Source organism: Diabrotica virgifera, chromosome 2 (assembly GCF_917563875.1).
Source record: "Diabrotica virgifera virgifera chromosome 2, PGI_DIABVI_V3a".
NCBI lineage: Eukaryota > Metazoa > Arthropoda > Insecta > Coleoptera > Chrysomelidae > Diabrotica > Diabrotica virgifera.
Window position 1 is genome coordinate 3,983,610 of NC_065444.1, and position 19,381 is coordinate 4,002,990.

Consider the following 19,381-nt stretch of genomic DNA (forward strand, 5'->3'; position numbering starts at 1 on the left):
AACAACTATTCTACATCCCACCAGAATGAAAACAATGGGAACCTTCTCTGGTTACAACTCCGAGGCTTCTACAATTTGCAAGCCATACGGATGCTGAGACTAAGGAAGATGAGGGAATTCTACAATTTACAATTCACGTCCCATCTGCTCAGAGCGGTAAAGTTCCAACGAGAATGGTTCCGTCTCAGCATCCGTATGGCTTGCAAATTGTAGAAGCCTCGGAGGTGTAACCATAGAAGATTCCCATTGTTTTCATTCTGGTGGGATGTAGAATAGCATTATGTTGTTTTATATGCCATTAGAGTGAGAACTTAGTCTTTTTGCTAGCAGTTGCCACTAGGGCATCTATGCCATTTTGTTCGTTGCAATCCGGGACTGCACGCTGGGGTTTGTTTTGGTTGGATCAGAGAGAGCAGCATATGTGCCTCCTGACTAATAAGTTTCGAAACCGGTAGAGGTGCTTGCTGCACTCTCTGATTGGACTAGAATATGGTTCAGCTGTATTTTCGTTTTGCTAAGAAATTGAAAATGGTAGTTCATTTTTGAATAAAGTTTTGTTTGCTACTTTTTTACTTTTCTACTTTATCTAAAAACTTTCTGCAATATACTCATTTGGTTGACAAAATTATTCACTGATTCATGGGTTGAGTAAGCGATGAATTTTTTGACAAAACATACAATTAAAGTTGCCATCTTTTGAATTTAGAATACTTTCAGAGGATAAGCAGGAGCTTTGTCTAAAATCAATAAACATTTCACCTCTTTATGCGGTATTACCAGTTTCTTCTCTTGAAATTTTCTCACTGCAGGTACAAATCCTTTAAAAACCAGTTTTTGAAAATATATCTGGTGAACCATGCCCTATTAGAGCTATAATAAGAAACGGGTAGATGATGCCTTTTGATGATTATATCTTTGCCAACACTAGGTTTACCAGATTCACCAACAATTATAGTAGTCAATCCATGCGATCCATAGGCGTTAGCATAAAGCAGTGCCGAGATCCTGTCCTTGTTGTTTTTCCTTCTAGAATTCGATTTTTCATATTTTTTGTCAGTTATATCTGAAGTCCGTTCTATCAAGGTTTTAATGTATGTATATTATACTTATCGTTTAGATACCAACTCTGGTGAAAAGTCACAACAAATGTGTTAACCCGTTAATAAGATTGTGCTTACTCTTTTCTAATAATTTTGATATATTAACAGAATCAAGTGTATCTTGTAAACATTGTTGAGGCTCTTCAATTTTGGCAGTATTATCTAATTTTAACTTTTTCGACCCCGGTAAGTTAGGTAGACTGAATTCAATATTTCTTTTATCAGAACTTGTAGTAGGAACTGAAGTGTTTGTTTCAATGACATAGTCTTCACAAGAATCTATAGAGCTAAAAACACCACTAGAACTTTTTTGAAAGTAAATTGATTTTTTTCTTGGATCTTTCCTATTTTGCAATGCATTTTGATTTTCTTCTTTTGATTTTTGTATCATGTTAAACATAATTTGTTTTTTATTTGATTCATTCATTGTTCAATAAAAACAAACTTATCCTTCTTCACCATAAATATAACCTCAATTTTAATTCAAAATTCTGTCACCTGTCCTTGCAGCCTACACACCAATCACTTCCGTTCTTGAGATTCTTTAAATGGACATACAAGATATGATTGGTCAGTGCTAAAAACATCAGTGTATCACTTGCATCTGATCTCTTTGTAGCAGCCATCTTTGTCCATCCTAAGAAAGAAAACAAAGATGTTAACAACACAACACGAAAAGAATGGTAAACGTCAAAATAAATTTGTATTGACATTGACAACTGAAACTGACCACAAATATTGGGTGTGTAAAATTTCGTAATTTTGCTAAAAATTTACATTTTATAATTGGTAAGTTTATGTTATTTAATTGAAATAGGTAATTTTATTTAGAAAACAATATTTTTAATTTAATAGTTACAGCTACGGTTAATTAAACATTCACCCAAGCATTGGAACATTGTATTTTTAGGTAATTTCTATTTTTGTTAAATAACTTTGGGAAGTTAAAAAAGCAAATTTATTAAGCAATGCCATTAAGTCGCAGTCATATTAAAGCAATACAATAATTTTATATCTGTTGTTTTTACGTAATATTATATTATTGAATGTGCTTCTGTATCAATAAGCTGGAGTATCAGTATGAGTATGTTTTGAGCTGCGATTGTAGCAGTGTTTCTTGTATTATAAATGTTTATTGGTTTTTCAGTTTATTTGAGGAGTTGTAAAAATGTCACCGACCCCTATGCCTGGGTAAGCTTGAGAATAGTGTTTAAACTAAAGACTAAACATTTTGGGTAACTGTATTTAACAATACTAAATCTCACTGCCAGTATGTTGACTTTATGTGGGAAGGAACTTGGATTATTGGTTATTTAAAATGGCAGGCACTGTAATAACACTTCATACCACTGGCTTCTGTAATTCACTTAAATTAACACAATATTAATATACAAATTACCTGCTTATAGTCTTTGGGGGTTTTCATTGGTAGCTTATAGCTTTTTGTTTCTATAATAGTTTAGTACTTATTTATGCATTTGGTATTAGCGTAGAAATTTTAAATACAATTTAAAACTTTTGTCGTACTGGTTTTATGACTATTTGGTAAGTTATGTAAGTGCTAAAGGCAGTGCACTAAATGTCTTGAAGAAACCATATCTATAGTAAAACAATGTTAACTTCTAAATCTCTTATATTTTATTAAACTCCTCCCTAAATAGTTTGTAATAAGTAGAAGATAAGCCACTTGAACACACTTAGACCTTTGTAAATCAGCGGCTTGAACTAAATGTTGCAAATCAAATCATAATTTGTGACATTTTGACATTTATGTGACATAATTTGCAACATTTGACACACAGTTCAAGCCGCAGGGGGTCAAAGGTCAAAGTGTGCTCAAGTGGCTTCCTTCTACTGTAATAAGTCAGTCAAGTTTTTCGTTGTTTTCTAGTGCATATAGGCAGTGCTGTTTTTGTGACGGTACGCGCCGGTACGCCGTACCGGCACCTCTTGGTACAAAAAATTTAAAAAATCAACAAAATTATAGACAAATTCCTGAATTCTTCCCTTGCTCCCAAATAGCTTTAAAACGCCCTTATTGTTGATAAATGTAAAAAGTTTTCCCGGGGGTGAACCCCCCTATGAACACTCCCCAGACCACCAGGAACATTGCGTACCGGAACCTAAGCTTACCGGAACCATTGCGTACCGGAACCTTATATTATTACAAAAACAGCACTGCATATAGGTATATCTATTTTTGTTATATACTATAACCCAACTGTGATTAAATCTCCCATGGATCGTGGCCCCCTGATCTTCACCTTTTAGAGTCATATAGCACAAACATCGGTAGGCTAAGGCTGTGAAGCACTGACAGCCTTAGCCAGTAAAACTAACAGTGGTAAAGTTATGTGCTAAGATCAGCAAGCCAGCTGATGCAAGAAGAAATTTGCTGCAAGCAATGCATTGCACATTCTGGCAATCTTATATAGGACACCACAACACAGCTCTTAGAACCATCTACATTAGTGTGCTGCAATGCATTCATTTTCACCAGTCCCAAGAGTTTGGTTGGGTTTGCAGTTTTATTGTTTTTTGTTGGTAACTGCGAACAATGTACCTATGCATTTAAAAAAATATTTATTCATCTCTCTAGCTAGAAGAAGTTAGAAATTAAACCATGAGTTAGGCATTTGCTGTAGAATGAAAGTTAACGCAAGTAAGTGATCAGAATGAATAAAAAGGTGTTACTATACAATTGTATCATGTTTAAGTTTTTAATGGTTAAAAATTATTGATATCTTCTGTTAAAAATTGATTTCAAGAAACTTGTCAGAAGAAGATCCAGATGTGATTCAACATGTTAAAACAGCAGCAAATACTTTTATATTAAGTCAGTTATAATCAGAAGAGTTTAAAATAGCTTCATAAAATGTTCTTTGGCATATTTTATTGCATCTTACAGGTACAAGTCAGTGTATACCTTTTTAGTCAACATATTCCATGCTGTGAGTATGTTTAGGATTAAGTGAAAATCAGATGAAACCTTTGAAAATGGTGGTGGGAAATCTAGTAGAATTAGTTTAGATTTAGTAGAATTTGACAATCGTCTAATTAAAAACAGAAGTTGCATTATCAGAAATCAATCTAGTTCTAATACCGATCCAAATCCAATAAAAACCATACCTAACAATAATAATAGTAACGTCACCACTTAAACAAATACTACATATCCCTACCATACATTAATGGATTCTCTGAACAAATGTCAAAAATGTTTGCAACATATGACATCAATGTTGGACATAAATCATCTAAAATATCAGGAAAATATTGATCAAAATTTAAACCCAATGTTACTAAGGATCAGCAGTCAGAGATTCTATATAAAGTAAATTGTAAAGCCTGCAATTCAGCGTATATTGGACAAACACACTAATATATACATAGAAGAGTTGTGGCATACAAACATAGTGTACAAACCAATAAAATAAACACTACAGTCTTAGCCAACATGCTGTAGAAAAGTAACCATGCTTTTGACTTGGAAATTGTACATATTTTGGAAAATTAACAGAACTACAACAAAAGTTGTATATTGGAGATGATTCACATAAAGATCAAAATTGTATCAATAACAAGACTGATATCAAGGATCTCTAAAATATATATCACAACTTAATAAATTGAATTTGTGTTGTAAATTCAATAAAGGCTTGAGGGTCAAATATCACTTTTGAATTCCAAAGCAGAGAGTGCAAACTTAAATATAAAGTGTATTATGTAAAGTTTAAGCAATAACAATGTGTTTTATTTATAATTGACTAACAAACTCAGGAATTAAAAAGTTACTAACATCGAGGTACTTTGGCGCCTGAGTTAACAAAAAGGAACTGATAAACACAGTCAAAGAGAGGAAAATACAATATTTGGATCATGTTTTGGGAGATGAAAGATATGAATTACTCCAAATCGCATTAAAAGGTAAAGTGCAGAGCAAAAGATCAGTAGAAAGACACCACAACTCATGACTGAAAGACCTGAGAAGATGGTCTGACCGCTCATTCCCAGAAATCTTTTGTGAAGCGGTTTCCAAAATTACAATTGCCATTTGGATCACCAACCTTCCAAAGGAGGCGGCGAAATAAGAAGAAAACAAAGATCTTAGAAGCGTTTTTATTTGTAAAAAAATGATTAATTTATTTGATATAAACGGGAAGCATCTCAAATGTCTTTTGCTTTGACTCACAATATATCGCTATTCGAATCGCATTCAATATTCAAATTTGCCTAACAACAATTTTTGAACTAGTAGAACTCAAAACTCAAATATCACGTGCTACCACTGATTTATTTTTTGTTTAATAAAAAATAAACTTAGCTGCAAAAGTTTTGCAACGCCAAAAATTATTATGATCATTTTAAAAGTTGATTTTTTATACTGGGTGGAGGAAAAGAAAAAATGTTTTTTGAAGTTATACTTCTTTGAGCACGAGGGTGAATTTTTACATTCCCTGGCGCATGCGCACACCGACAGTATGGTATTAGTCACTACATCTTTTAAGTTAGGTATGTAGCGTAAATAAGGTGTGCGTGAAAAGAATATATTATTAGTGTTTTTAGTAAATGTATTTATTATAATTTTTATGTCTGTGGATTTGTCTTTCTCCTTATAAGTATTATTGAGAATGTTTATTTTCAATTAATGTATCGTGTCACCATGATTGTAATTATGTCCGAGAAATGATCGACTGAATACAAAAGCGGTGGTAGCTGATCGGTAGAGCATTCGCCTAGGGATCGAGAGGTCCCCTGTTCGAATCCTGACAAAGTCATATCCTTTTTTTTTTTAATTTTTGGTAGTCTTTTTGTTCTTTCTAAAATTAGTTTAATATTTAAATACAATACAAAAAACTGCTTAAAGTAGATAAGTATATTGATTTCGTTGAAATCATAATATGAAGTTAGATTATATTATAATAGAAGTATAACTTCTTATGTGCGTACAAAGTACACACACACACATTCTTTTTTATGTTGTTTGAGACACCCTGTAGGGAGAACAAAATAAAAAGTACTCACCTTTGTACCTTGTTCTCCCTTTTTGTACTTATACCGGGTGGAAAAAATGAAATGTTTTTCTTATGTTAAGTTTGAGACACCCTGTAGGGAGGAAAAGATACAAATGTGAGTATACATCAAAATCGTGTTGTAGTTCTATGTTTTGTCAACATTTTGTGTTTTGGGTTTACCTGACATCTTTAAAAATAAAGAAAATAGCAGTTTTATTCTTTAACATGTGTTTGAACTGAAACAATACTAAATTGACAATAAAAAAATAACAACAGTACAAAACTGTAAAAACTGAAAGACACATAACGTAAACAGTTCTGATCGACACTTATCAGAGTTATTTGTCAACGAGGTGAGCGATATGCACAGGGACCGTTCAAGTATTACGTAACGCGATTTTTGAAGACTTTTAACCCCCCCCCCAACCTGCGTTACGTAATACTTAAACGGTCCCACAGCGCAACATAATCCATTGTAGCAAGCTTAAAATTGATCCAAGAGTCAATGGTTCAAAGCTGAGCTAATGGTACGTCTTAAGCTTAAGATCTGTTGGTGCAACCAGGCATTAGTATTGTATCAGTTAAACAGATGTTAAAAAGTAAAGCCATCTAGTTTCTTTGTTTTTTAAGATAACAGGGACGTTTGAAAAATAAAAAGTTCACATGAAACATGAGACTATAACTTAATTTCGATGTATATCCACCTTTGTGCCTTTTCCTCCCTACAGGGTGTCTCAAACTTAACATAAGACAAACATTTCTTTTCTTTCACCCGGTATAAGCTCAAAAAAGAAGTTTGGTAAACATTCGCCTAACAGTGTAAAAAAAAGAAAAATCCAAAATAATAACAATAGCGGAATCCACGAGAAAATCAATAACTATGAAAATAAGCATAATTTTTGGTATTAAGTTTAGAACACAACAGTAATTATTGTGTATGTTAATTTACAAAATTATATATTTACTCTTCCAATGTAATCAACTAATTACAATATAAAAAACTCTTTTTATGGTGCCATAATTTTTTATCAACTGTAATCTGTTTTGTCGTAGAAGTTGTTTTTCCTTGAATTAAAATCTTCATATACATATTTTTTAATAATCAGATTTATTCGTAAATAATTTTGTTTTTCTAATTTTAAAAATATTTCAAAGTACTTCGTCGGTAATATATTGTTTTAATATTTTACAAAAAATATGTAAGTTCTTTTAGATACCTAAGTATTCCAAACTTCGAATGTTTTGTTTCGTACGCGAATTAGGACGCAGGTTACATAACGCTACATTCTACACATAGAATATATTAATACACTGACCAATATAAATATGACCTTCATGTGATTAATGTGTATAAATGTTGATGCAAATCAATTAGGAATAAATTGATTAATTTACATATTTGGGTTCTGTGTTGGCCAAAGTTGAACAAAGGAACAGGTTTTCTTGGCCCTTGACGAGGTTTTTTCATTCATTGTGTAATAATGTTTTTAAACACCTGCTTAATAATAACAAAAACACTTTGATCATATAGAATTAAAAATAGAATTAAAAAAGGTGCCGAAGAATTGGGGACAGTGATATTTGCAAAAATAAGAGCTATCATTTCCTGGTAATCTCAAAACTTAACCAAAGGTTTGAAATAAAAAATAAAAGCAATTTGATCCTAGAAGAAACTTTAAATATACAACATCTAAAAGAAGAAAAATGTAGAGAAAAATTTGCAGACGAAATTGCAAAACACAACCTGCATGTAACCCGAGGGAGTATTATAGATGAAAGGTGGAGAATCAGAAAAACTTGGCGGCAAAAATGTAATTCCAGGAAAAACAAAAATGTATAAAACCGAGTGGTTTGACACCAAATGCAAGGAAGCTATCAATAAGAAGGAATACAAAGGAAAAATGCTACAGGCAGAAAAAGCAAAGGATAAGGCTAAATATGAAATGGAAAGAAGAACGGCAAAAATCATCTGTAGATCAAAAAAACGAAGTTCATTGACAAAAACATGAGAGAAATACAAAAAGGAAGTATGTAAGAATTTTTTTAAGAAATTCGAAATAACAGCAATCCAATAGGAAAAGACCCTTTTTATAAAGCAAAGTATGGAGAATTAATAGCAGATGAAGACATAATTGTAAATAAATGGAGGGGATATTTTGGTGAAGTACTAAATGTAGACAATATGTACATCTAAAGGAAGTAAGAATTTTTTTCAAGAAATTCGAAATAACAGCAATGCAATAGAAGAAAGACCCCTTTTATAAAGCAAAAAAAATCCCGAAAAAATTAATTAGTTAAATTTTTCCATAAAAAGTTGAATTTTACTATTATTTCATAAGAAATATTTAAAGGGCCTAGCCGGGTAAGATGATGAAAAGTGCCCCCAACTCTATTCGAATTCCATATAGGTCACCGTTTAGCATATATAGTGAAACTAACTTTCTGAAATTTTTAGCCCCCTAGGTGGTCATGTGACCCACCTAGAGCCTAATTAGGCTTTTTAAGTTTTTATTTTTTATCTCAGCCGCATCGAGAACTAGCGAAAAACTTTAAATAAAAAAGTTGTAAGCTTTAAAAAGTCCTGTCCGAAAAATTTTTTTTTTTAATTTTTGGCGGGAAATTTAAATTTAAGAACGATTTTAAAATTTTAAATGAGTATAAAAAAATAACTAAGACATTCGTTTTCACGAAAAAAATATATAACGTGTATTTTTGCATAATATTTCACCCTGAATTTTTTCAAATTTTTAAAATTGGTGAAACGCACCTTTAAAAATAAAAAACCGCATTTTTTGGTTTTTTTTTTTTCGTTTTTTGATACAATTTTATACATATTTTTCAAAAAGGTAATACCGTCACTAGAATAGGTAAAAAACTGAAAAATAATTGGGGTTTGCTTAATAAATTTTTTTTTGTAATCCCATCCATTTTCAATATACAGGGCGTTGAAGAAAACAAAATTTTACACATTTTTTAGGATTTTGCCGAAACTACTGGCAACATTGTAATAAAATTTGGCGAGTTTCAAGAGGTAGTTGTTGTGCATTTTTTGACATACAATTAAGAATTTTATATTTATCATTGGCGCGTATACGGGTAATAGTCTGAACTTTTTAAAGAAAAAAGATAGTACGCCACTGACATATTTCAAATTAACAATCCTTTTTGAATTCCTCGTTTAATTTGTGACAAAAAATCTATCTTCCTATTTTTTCATACGACGCGCCATTTTTATTCAAAAAATAAAACATCTTAACCCTTACGAAGTATTCGAACTTCTATTAGTAGTTTCTACATCTACGAGTACATACGTAACTCGTACGTCCATTATAAAAACTAATTCGAATACTTTGGAAGCGTTAAGATATTTTATTTTTTGCAGCAAAACGGCGTCTCGTATGAAAAAATGATAAGATAGTTTTTTCATCGCAAATTGAATGAGGAATTTAAAAATGATTGTTAATTTGAAATATGTCAGTGGCGTACTATCTTTTTTTCTTTGAAAATTCAAACCACTACCCCTAAGCGCGCCAATGATGAATATCAAATCCTTAATTGTATGTCAAAATATGCACAATAACTACCTCTTAAAACCCGCAAAGTTTTATTACAATGTTGCCAGTAGTTTCGGCAAAATCGTAAAAAATGTGTAAAATTTTGTTTTCTTCAACGCCCTGTATCTTGAAAATGGATGGTGTTACAAAAAATTTTTAATAAGCAAACCCCAATTCTTTTTAAATTTTTTACCAGCTCCGGTGACGGTGTTACCTTTTTTGAAAAATATGTATAAAATTGTATCAAAAAACCGAAAAAAAAAACCGAAAAAATGCGGTTTTTTATTTTTGAAGGTGCGTTTCACCAATTTTAAAAATTTGAAAAAATTCAGGGTGAAATATTATGCAAAAATACACGTTATATATTTTTTTCGTGAAAACGAATTTCTTAGTTATTTTTTGATACTCATTTAAAATATTAAAATCGTTCTAAAATTTAAATTTCCCGCCAAAAATTAAAAAAAAAAAATTTTCGCACAGAACTTTTTAAATCTTACAAATTTTTTATTTAAAGTTTTTCGCTAGTTCTCGATGCGTCTAAGATAAAAAATAAAAACATAAAAAGCCTAATTAGGCTCTAGGTGGGTCACATGACCACCTAGGGGGCTAAAAATTTCAGAAAGTTAGTTTCACTATATATGCTAAACGGTGACCTATATGGAATTAGAATCGAGTTGGGGGCACTTTTCATCATCTTACCCGGCTAGGCCCTTTTATTGATTCATGTAAATGATTTATATAAATATGTATTATAAATATTAATGTTGTTCTGAAGCTATTTTCTTGTGGCATTTTTAGAATCAATTACTTTTAATGGGAAATAAGCCACAATTTTACCAAAAAAATGATTTTATTAACGTTTCGAAGCCCAAATCGGGTTTCGTTGTCAAAATACAAAATACTACTAAAATAAACAAAAATGTTGTTGCTAAGTAAAAAAAATTCTTCTAATAATTTATTTAATCTGACTCATTTATATTGGCAATTCAGACGTATATTATACATTTTAAAGTAGAAGACTTTAAAATGATATCGCCAATATTTATGAGTTGCGTTCCTGGGACGACTTTACTAAAAGATAGTTCATTCGATTACATGAAATCAATCCCAACTTAAGAATATCCGTCACAAAAAAAATCATAGCATGTGATCTGTCTTTAAAAAGACAACCAAATGCAACGATGACAGTAAAATTCTCGCGTTAGAGATTCAGATAGTAAAAAGAGAAAAATCAAAGAAGCGGCTCTAATTATGCTAAATGAAACCAATTGTGTCGCAAATTCCTCGGTAGAATGCAGTAAGATGTGGTTACCCATACTGAAAGAGGAAGTCAATATAAAGAAAATACCACGATTAGTAAGTCAATAACATATCGAGTTAATACAAATTTTATATTTTAGTATTACTCATTGTATATCTATGTATTATTAATATTATTTATAATTTAAATATATTAAAGTCAGAATTTGGTATTAGTTTTTTGAAAGTAAATTAAATGTAAGACCAAATACTTACGATGTCAGGATAGTATCACAAGGTTTTTTCCTGGTTTTTCCTCGTGATTTACTATGGAATCTCTAACGCGAGAATTTTACTGTCATCGTTGCATTTGGTTGTCTTTTTAAAGACAATAATCACATGCTATGATTTTTTTGTGACCGATATTCTTGAGTTGGGATTGATTTCATGTAATCGAATGAACTATCTTTTAGTAAAGTCGTCCCAGGAACGCAACTCATAAATATTGGCGATATCATTTTAAAGTCTTCTACTTTAAAATGTATCATATGTATCTGAATTGCCAATATAAATGAGTGAGATTAAATAAATTATTAGAAGAATTTTTTTACTTAGCAACAACATTTTTGTTTATTTTAGTAGTATTTTGTATTTTGACAACGAAACCCGATTTGGGCTTCGAAACGTTAATAAAATCATTTTTTTTTGGTAAAATTGTGGCTTATTTCCCATTAAAAGTAATTGATTATAAATATTAATTATTAATTCGTATCAAAATTTACTTTAAGACCATTTATTCACAAAGGTTAGAAACTTTTTAAAAAATTAGTAGTTTCATATTTTAATTTAAATAAACATATTTGGAATATTAATTTATAATTAATTTATATTTTATAAATAATATACATTAATTATTAAATTTAATGACCTTATGGAAAAAATTAATGAATTTATTTTTTTGGGATTTTCCGATTCTTCCGGGAAGTAAAAGTAGTTACTTTTCTTATTATTTTCTCAAGCTACTCATGTTTCAAAAAAATCAAGCTTCTGCGTGCCATAAAAGGCGAGATATTGCAAATTTTTCTAGCGCGCTTTAATTTGAAGTTCTCCCCTCCACTTTACCTTTTTAATATCAATTTTGATAAACTGTGGGAATAAATTAAAAAGAAAAGTATTTTAAAACTTTGTAAAATATTTAATTACTAGCTGAGCGCTTCGGCTTACTAAGTCATCTTAAGAGCTGTGGTAAAATTTAAAAAATAAGACTACTAAAGAGGGATCCCATTGGTGAAAAAAAGAATGTGTGTGTACTTTGTACGCACGTAAGAAGTTATACTTCTATTATATGATTATATGATTATAAACGAAATTAATATACTTTTTATTTATATTTTATTTAAATATTAAATTAATTTATACTTACTACTTCTCAAACATTTTTATTAAAACAGTGCCAAAAATTAAAATAATAAAAAAATAAAACATACACAAACTTATTAAAAATGCCACAAATGATTTCTGAACATTAATTGTCGGAAAATTTTTTAACTAAATACGTATTTTCTGAAAATAAAATTATATAATAAATATACTTACAATCATAAAATGTATAAAAAAAATAAAAAAATAAAAGTTTCTATTGGGATTCGAACCAACTTACCACGCGGCTGGTATTTCCGTTGTATTGGGATTCACTCGCATTAAAACTTGGCCACAGAGACAGCTTGTCATTATGTGCGAAGATCGTCTAACTAAACAGATTAACCTTTTGACATTTTTAACTTATGTAAATCAAATTATTTTGATTTTGAATTGAAATGATTTAGAATTGAAAAAATACAACAAAACATATAGTAAGAAAACAATATATTAGGTGAATATTGATAGAAATTTTGATGGTAATCAAATGATGTAAATAAAAGTATTACATACTACTTATGTATTTTGGTAGGTTCACGGTAAGTATCGGAGCCCGTATAACGACTAATAAATTTCGCAATCACTTGCGTCGTGCAAAGTGGCTATGTTCAAATATCATAACAAAATTTGATCAACTATTTATAAAACACTTACCAGTGAAAGATTCTTTAGCTTTGAATAAGCGAGATCTGCGGCACTCATACTAGGCACAGTTTGATGAGCTTTCACATTGGCATGAAACAATCATCTCTTCTATGTAAATAAGTCCAAAAATATAATATGAAAACTATTTAAAAATACAGTATAACCATTAACTAACTTTTTGTTTGTTGTTTCTCTTCCTACAAATTTTACAACGCAACAAGCATACATTATAACCAAACCACAGTCCCACAGCTGCCATATTGGATAATTTTTGTCATGTCATTTGAACATCTAATCAGAACAAAGTTATAATGCGCATGCGCCCGGTCGCTAGGTTTTCCATATAAAATTTCACCGTCATTACGCCCGTAAAGAAGTATAACTTCAAAAATATAACATTTTTCACCAATCAGAATGAGATTCCTCTTAAGTACTTTTACCTCTTCCTCTTTACTACTTTTAAATTTTGACCATTGAAGATAGCTGTGTAAGCCGAAAGCGCTCAGCTAGAAATTAAATATTTTGCAAAACACTTGTAACTAACTAATTTTTGAGCTGGAAGTCAAAATTTCAAATATTTCCAATTTAATTTCCAATATATGAATTTTCAATCTTAGTACTTTCCGTAGTTGCGACCAATTATCAGAACACAGATTGAGTAAAAAATAAAATGCCAAAAAAAATAATTTCAAAATAATATCAAAAGTTCTTGCGCTTACCCCGTAAGAATGATGATTGAAAACGCAATCAATAAACAACCTTGTTAAAATCACTTATAAAATACAATTGAGTATTTGGCACTTGAAAACAATTTAAACAACTTTGCGAATCAAACAACAGTTACATAAACTTATTCATTATAAAAATAAATAAAATAACTTGGTACCTTTACCCGTGGAGGAAACCACTAATTGACGTTGTTAAATTAACCAATACAACAATACTAACGTACTTTTAACAAAACAAAAACATCGCTGATGCATATTTATTACCAGTCGCGCTTTGTCCGTATGATGATCACATAATTTTTAAATACAAGAGTGAAATCGTGACTTACCAGCTAACGAAATACTACATTCCAATTAAAAAACCTATTTACTACTGAAATCGACAAAGGTAAACGAGATAAGAGATACTATTGTTTGCATTTAATAGATAAGACTGCTCAGCGAACTCCAAACGTGCGAATTTAAGTACAAGTGACGGATTAATCAGTTTATGACTTGTCAGTGAAGTGAACAAATCGTGGAAAATGCCAAGTTTGAACAATTTGAAGGACATATCTCCTGTGATTCCGAAAGTCGGTGCTATCGGTGAAAGTTCCTTGCTTCAGAGGAGAGCTAACTCCAAAGAGGAATTGGATTACTCCTATCACAAGTATGACAGTTACGATGACGTTTCTTTGGGACCTAGTAGTCCACAGCTGCCACCTAAACCATTTTTCTTGGAGAAACCCAAAAGGTATATCTATTGTATTCTCAAAAAAAGCGCATGAGCTCAGTAGTTTTGTACTTTCAGATATTTTAGAAAGTCACTCTGCTTTTGCTTGTGCCTTCCTTAGTATGCCTTTCTAGGCAATAGCATAGGATTACATTATAGGTATATTTCAGGCACTATCCAATTTTACTAAATATTTTATTTCTTCTATAGATTTTTCGCTTTTTTTCTTCATAGTTTATATTTTCTAAATTAGGATTTTCATTTCCTTCTGTCCTCTTTACTTTTATGTCCAATATTTTTCTTTGTTGGTGTTCTAGTGAGTGTCTGATTATATTATTTTAGTTTTTCCTTAGTGTATGTCCATTCCATTTCCTTCTTTTGATCATGGCCATGGCTGTTATTTTCTCTTGCTTTATCCTTCCCAATAGTTCTACGTTTGTTATTTTATCAGTCCCCAATATATTTTTGAGATTTTTCTCAACGATTTATTTATACATTATGTGCCATACAATAATATATTCTTAATACAGTTAATTACAGTAAAATATTTTGATTTTTATGTTATAATAATTCTGATATATCGTGTGTGTTCCAGATTTTCGTTAAGGAGTTATATGCATGTTGTACCTTTACTATTAGGTCTGGATCCCGCGTATGAAAAAAAAGTTGATTAATAGCAAGCTGAAAATTTGTTAATAGCTTAAGAGTGTCTAGTCGGACAAACTTTGATATATAGGAACACTGGAACAGGGGAAGTTTTAATTGTGGAACAGGTTAAAAATTTGGAACGGTCAGACCACGAAAACGGCACATTTATTTTGTCCGACAGGACAGACTTAAACTCTCCGAACAAAGATTAAACTCTCATGCAAAAATCAGACTGCTATTTATCACCTGTCATAATTCCTATCATTTGACATATTCTACATGTTCCACTCATTAAAACGCCCATTTGATGATAAATAGCAGTCTGATTTTTGCATGGGAGTTTAATCTCTGTTCGGAGAGTTTAAGTCTGTTGTGTCGGACAAAATACCTGTGCCGTTTTCGTGGTCTGACCGTTCCAAATTTTTAACCTGTTCCACAATTAAAACTTCCCCTGTTCCAGTATTCCCATATATCAAAGTTTGTCCGACTAGACACCCTTAAGCTATCAACAAATTTTCAGCTTGCTATTAATCAACTTTTTTTTCATACGCGGGATCCAGACCTATATACTTTTTTCTACATCTGATCTACTATCGCCTTTTTTCCATGATTGATCCCTGATATCTAAAGTTACCTACCTCCTCTATTTGTCTTATATTTATTTTAGTTTCTTGGGTATTGTTTTTTAAGTGATTCGTTTTTTTTTCTGCATTTATCTAAAGTTCCATTAAGTACATTGGAGTATTTTGTAAGTTTGTCGATCTTCTTCTGCTATGTTCGGTTAGGAGACAAATGTCATCTGTGAACTCACAAGTTCTCCAGCTGGTTGTACCAAGTCCCATCTAATGCCTGTTTTTTGTCGCTTAATTTTTCCATGATCCAATCAGTTATGATTAGGAATAGAGCCGGAAACAGTACTCATCCTTGTTTAACTCCGATTTGTATAGCTATATCCTCTACAATTTCTCCCGCATGTTCCAGTCTGGCTCTGTGTCCCTTGTAGAATAATTATATTCTACTAATATGTTCAGAATTTTCCACATTTGCTTTCTGTTTGCGCTATCCAAGGAATATTCGGAATTAATAAACGTATTTATCCACTAGGAAGAATTTCCTGTAGCTGGCTGTATACCATTAATTACAAGTAAAATTTAATAAAAAATTTTGGTCTTGGTAAAAGGTATATTATTTTAAAAAGCCCTATAGGGCTACAAACATCGAACAGAACGTTTTCGCTCTAAAAAGAGCATCATCAGTGTTGCAAGAACATGGTGAGCCAACCAAAAAATATCTCATATCTTAGTTGCCTGTCAGCTCTTGTAACATAATGACCTAATTTGTTACCTTTGACCCACTTACAACGTGTGGGAGTCATATGTTATCCTAGGGCCATATCCTTAGGGATTATATCCATCCTTTGGAATTTGCTATGTTAGCATTTTGATGTGACTTTTAGTCCATTTTTGAAAGGCTTTGACCTTCGTATTTTTTGGTTGGCTCACCATGTTCTTGCAACACTGATGATGCTCTTTTTAGAGCGAAAACGTTCTGTTCGATGTTTGTAGCCCTATAGGGCTTTTTAAAATAATATACCTTTTACCAAGACCAAAATTTTTTTTTAAATTTTTTTTAAATTGTAAACGTATTTATATTTCTCTGCCATTTTCTAGCTTGTTCCAAGATAATTTTTAGATAAACTTGGTCGATCGTGGAGCGTTTAGCCTGCTTTTGCTTCTTAGTTTCTTTTGTACTTAGTTCTGGCTTCAGTCTGTTTAATATGATCTTGGAAATTATTTGGGATGTGGAGCTCAGCAGTGTGATTGGTCGCCAATTCTGGTATCTACTTAGATTTAAGTAGTTCCAACATTATTAAGGACGTCTAAGAAATATCAAAAAATATTAATGAACGATATAATAAAAGAGGTAAATTTGGGCTTGTAATAAATAAGAAAAAGACAAAATACACACATGTTCAAAAGAGTTTCATTCATAATGTACTTAAATGGATACAAAATTAGATGAAAATCGACATGAGGAAGGGGAGATAAAGGCAAGAGTAGCAAAAGAAAACAAAAAGTGTGGACAATTTCATAACATGGATAATTAGACCAGGCTAATAAGCTAGAAATAGACCATGTTCGAGACACTCAAAGATCCAGGTAGCTGAATACTTTTTTAGTTATTGTATACCTATAGGATGAAAACCTACCTGTTTCCTGCCTAGAGTTCGCATCCGTTTTTTAATTAGTAACAATTTAGTGCAAAAATCACGATTTTTTCGATTTTTTGCACCCTATTCAAAAGCTAAATAGTTGACATAAAATTACAAAATTTAATTTTTTAGAACATTAAAAAACCTTCACAATGCCGATTTTTGAAAGTTAAAAAGTTAATTTGTTGCTACGCAAACTGCAAAATAAGTGAAAATCGTTATTTGTTAATAAGTCTTACTAAAGTTACTAAAACTACTTTAGAATTTTAGTGTTTCACCCAAAGTTGTGTATTGGGGTACTTAACAAACCCTCAAAATTTGAGATCGGTCCATTAATGAGATTAAAAGTTATTCTATTTTTGTTTATCCCAGAGACCTTTATTTTGCAATAACATAAGACAGAAAATAATGAAGATAGGGCAATTCTGAGTATGCCAAATGAAAGTAGAAAACTGATACTATCAAAATGTACTAAAAAACGATAAACAGATTATCTAATGTAGTCAAAAATCCTAATGCCAAATTTGTGAAATTTTGTAGTTTAAAAACATTTAGAATAACTTTAAAAATATTCTCTGTAGAAAAAGTCATTTTACATATTAGAAAAGCTGGTATTTTACACGAATGTTTAAAAATGTAGTTTAATTGGTGACTAGTCGTGGTAAGTGAAGGGGGAGCTGGGAGCCGACAAATGCACGAGTTCAAAAACTATAAAAAGCAACTTAAAACTACTATCATTTTCTATATCTCGGGATCTACTGAGTATATTTTGATCGTTCTTTTTTTAATTTGTATGTAATTTTTCTGTACATTACAAATATGCAATTTGTCTAGACATTTATTAATTAATAAACAGTCTAATAAGCAATTTTTGAAAAAATAATTTTTTCCCAAAAATCCATGATTTTAACCATACTATCCCTATTAATCATAGATAAAGTTAAGGTATACTTTAATAAATAAATTATCTTCAATAAATAATTATCTAATACAAATCATTTATTTATTAAAGTGTACTTTAACTTTTTCTGTGATCATTAATGGTTAAAAAAAAAAGATTTTTGTAAAAAAAAAATTTTCAGGAATTGTTTAAACAGATTAGACTGTTTATTAATTAATAAATTTATAAACAAATTGCATATTTGTAATGTACGTAAAAATTACATACCAATCAAAAAAAGAAAGATCAAAATCCATTGAGTTGATCCAGAGATACAGCAAATTATATTCGTTTGAAATTGCTTTTTCGGTATTTTAACTCGCTGGATTTGTAGATTCCCCCTAGTAATCGTTTGCACTACATTTTTGAAAAATCGTAGAGGGTGTTTTGAAGGTATAATGTTTGTGCAAATTTTTTAAGAAAAAATACAAATCCCATTGTTTAAAGTGGCATTAATGAGATTCCTTAATTATTATAAACAAATTAGCTGTGAATTAAAAAAACATATGGCTAACTTTGTCCCAAATGAGCCCAGGCTAAATTTTTTTATTTGAAAATTCGTGTTAAAATACTATCTTTTCGAATATATAAAAATATTGTTTCTACGGACAACATTTTTAAAGTTATTCTAAATGTTTATAAACTACAAAATTTTAAAAATTTGTCATTAGGATTTTTGACTATGTTAATTATTTTTTTATCTTTTTTTAATACATTTTGATACTATCACTCTTCTACTTTCATTTGGCATACCTACTCAGAATTCCACTATCTTCATTATTTTCTGTCTTATCTTATTGCAAAATAAAGGTCTCTGGGATAAACAAATAGAATAACTCTTAAACTAATTAATTGATCGGTCTCAAATATTGAGGCTTTGTTAAGTACCCCAATGTCCAACTTTGGGTGAAACACTAAAGTTCTAAGGTAGTTTTAGTAAAAGTTATTAACAAATAACGATTTTCACTTATTTTGCAGTTTGCGTAGCAACAAATTAACTTTTTAACTTTCAAAAATCGGCATTTTGAAGGTTTTTCAATGTTCTAAAAAACTTAAACAATTTAGTTTTTGAACGTAGTGCAAAAAATCGAAAAAATCGCGATTTTTGCACTACATTGTTAAAAATTAAAAAACGTACGCGAACTTTAGGCAGGAAACAGGTAGGTTTT

General features: G+C 30.8%; 2 protein-coding genes across 5 annotated transcripts in view; one reads left to right on the top strand and one right to left on the bottom strand.

Moving 5' to 3' along the window:
* Positions 1–14,133, bottom strand: part of LOC114330119 (helicase POLQ-like) — a 55,546-nt gene extending 41,413 nt beyond the window's left edge. The window contains exons 1-2 of one of the 2 annotated variants that reach the window (XM_050643329.1): positions 14,030–14,133; positions 1,179–1,737 (exon numbers count right to left, since the gene is read on the bottom strand). In XM_050643329.1, coding sequence (XP_050499286.1) covers positions 1,179–1,527 — 349 coding nt within the window. In that variant the 5' untranslated portion in view covers positions 1,528–1,737; positions 14,030–14,133. Of the gene's footprint in view, positions 1–1,178; positions 1,738–13,858; positions 14,008–14,029 lie in introns of those variants that run through there. The other variant, XM_050643328.1, reaches the window with a different exon arrangement.
* Positions 1,753–19,381, top strand: part of LOC114330136 (LIM and senescent cell antigen-like-containing domain protein 1) — a 48,316-nt gene continuing 30,687 nt past the window's right edge. The window contains exons 1-2 of one of the 3 annotated variants that reach the window (XM_028279451.2): positions 1,781–1,889; positions 2,248–2,291. In XM_028279451.2, coding sequence (XP_028135252.1) covers positions 2,269–2,291 — 23 coding nt within the window. In that variant the 5' untranslated portion in view covers positions 1,781–1,889; positions 2,248–2,268. Of the gene's footprint in view, positions 1,890–2,247; positions 2,292–14,098; positions 14,434–19,381 lie in introns of those variants that run through there. The other 2 variants (XM_028279453.2, XM_028279450.2) reach the window with 2 other exon arrangements.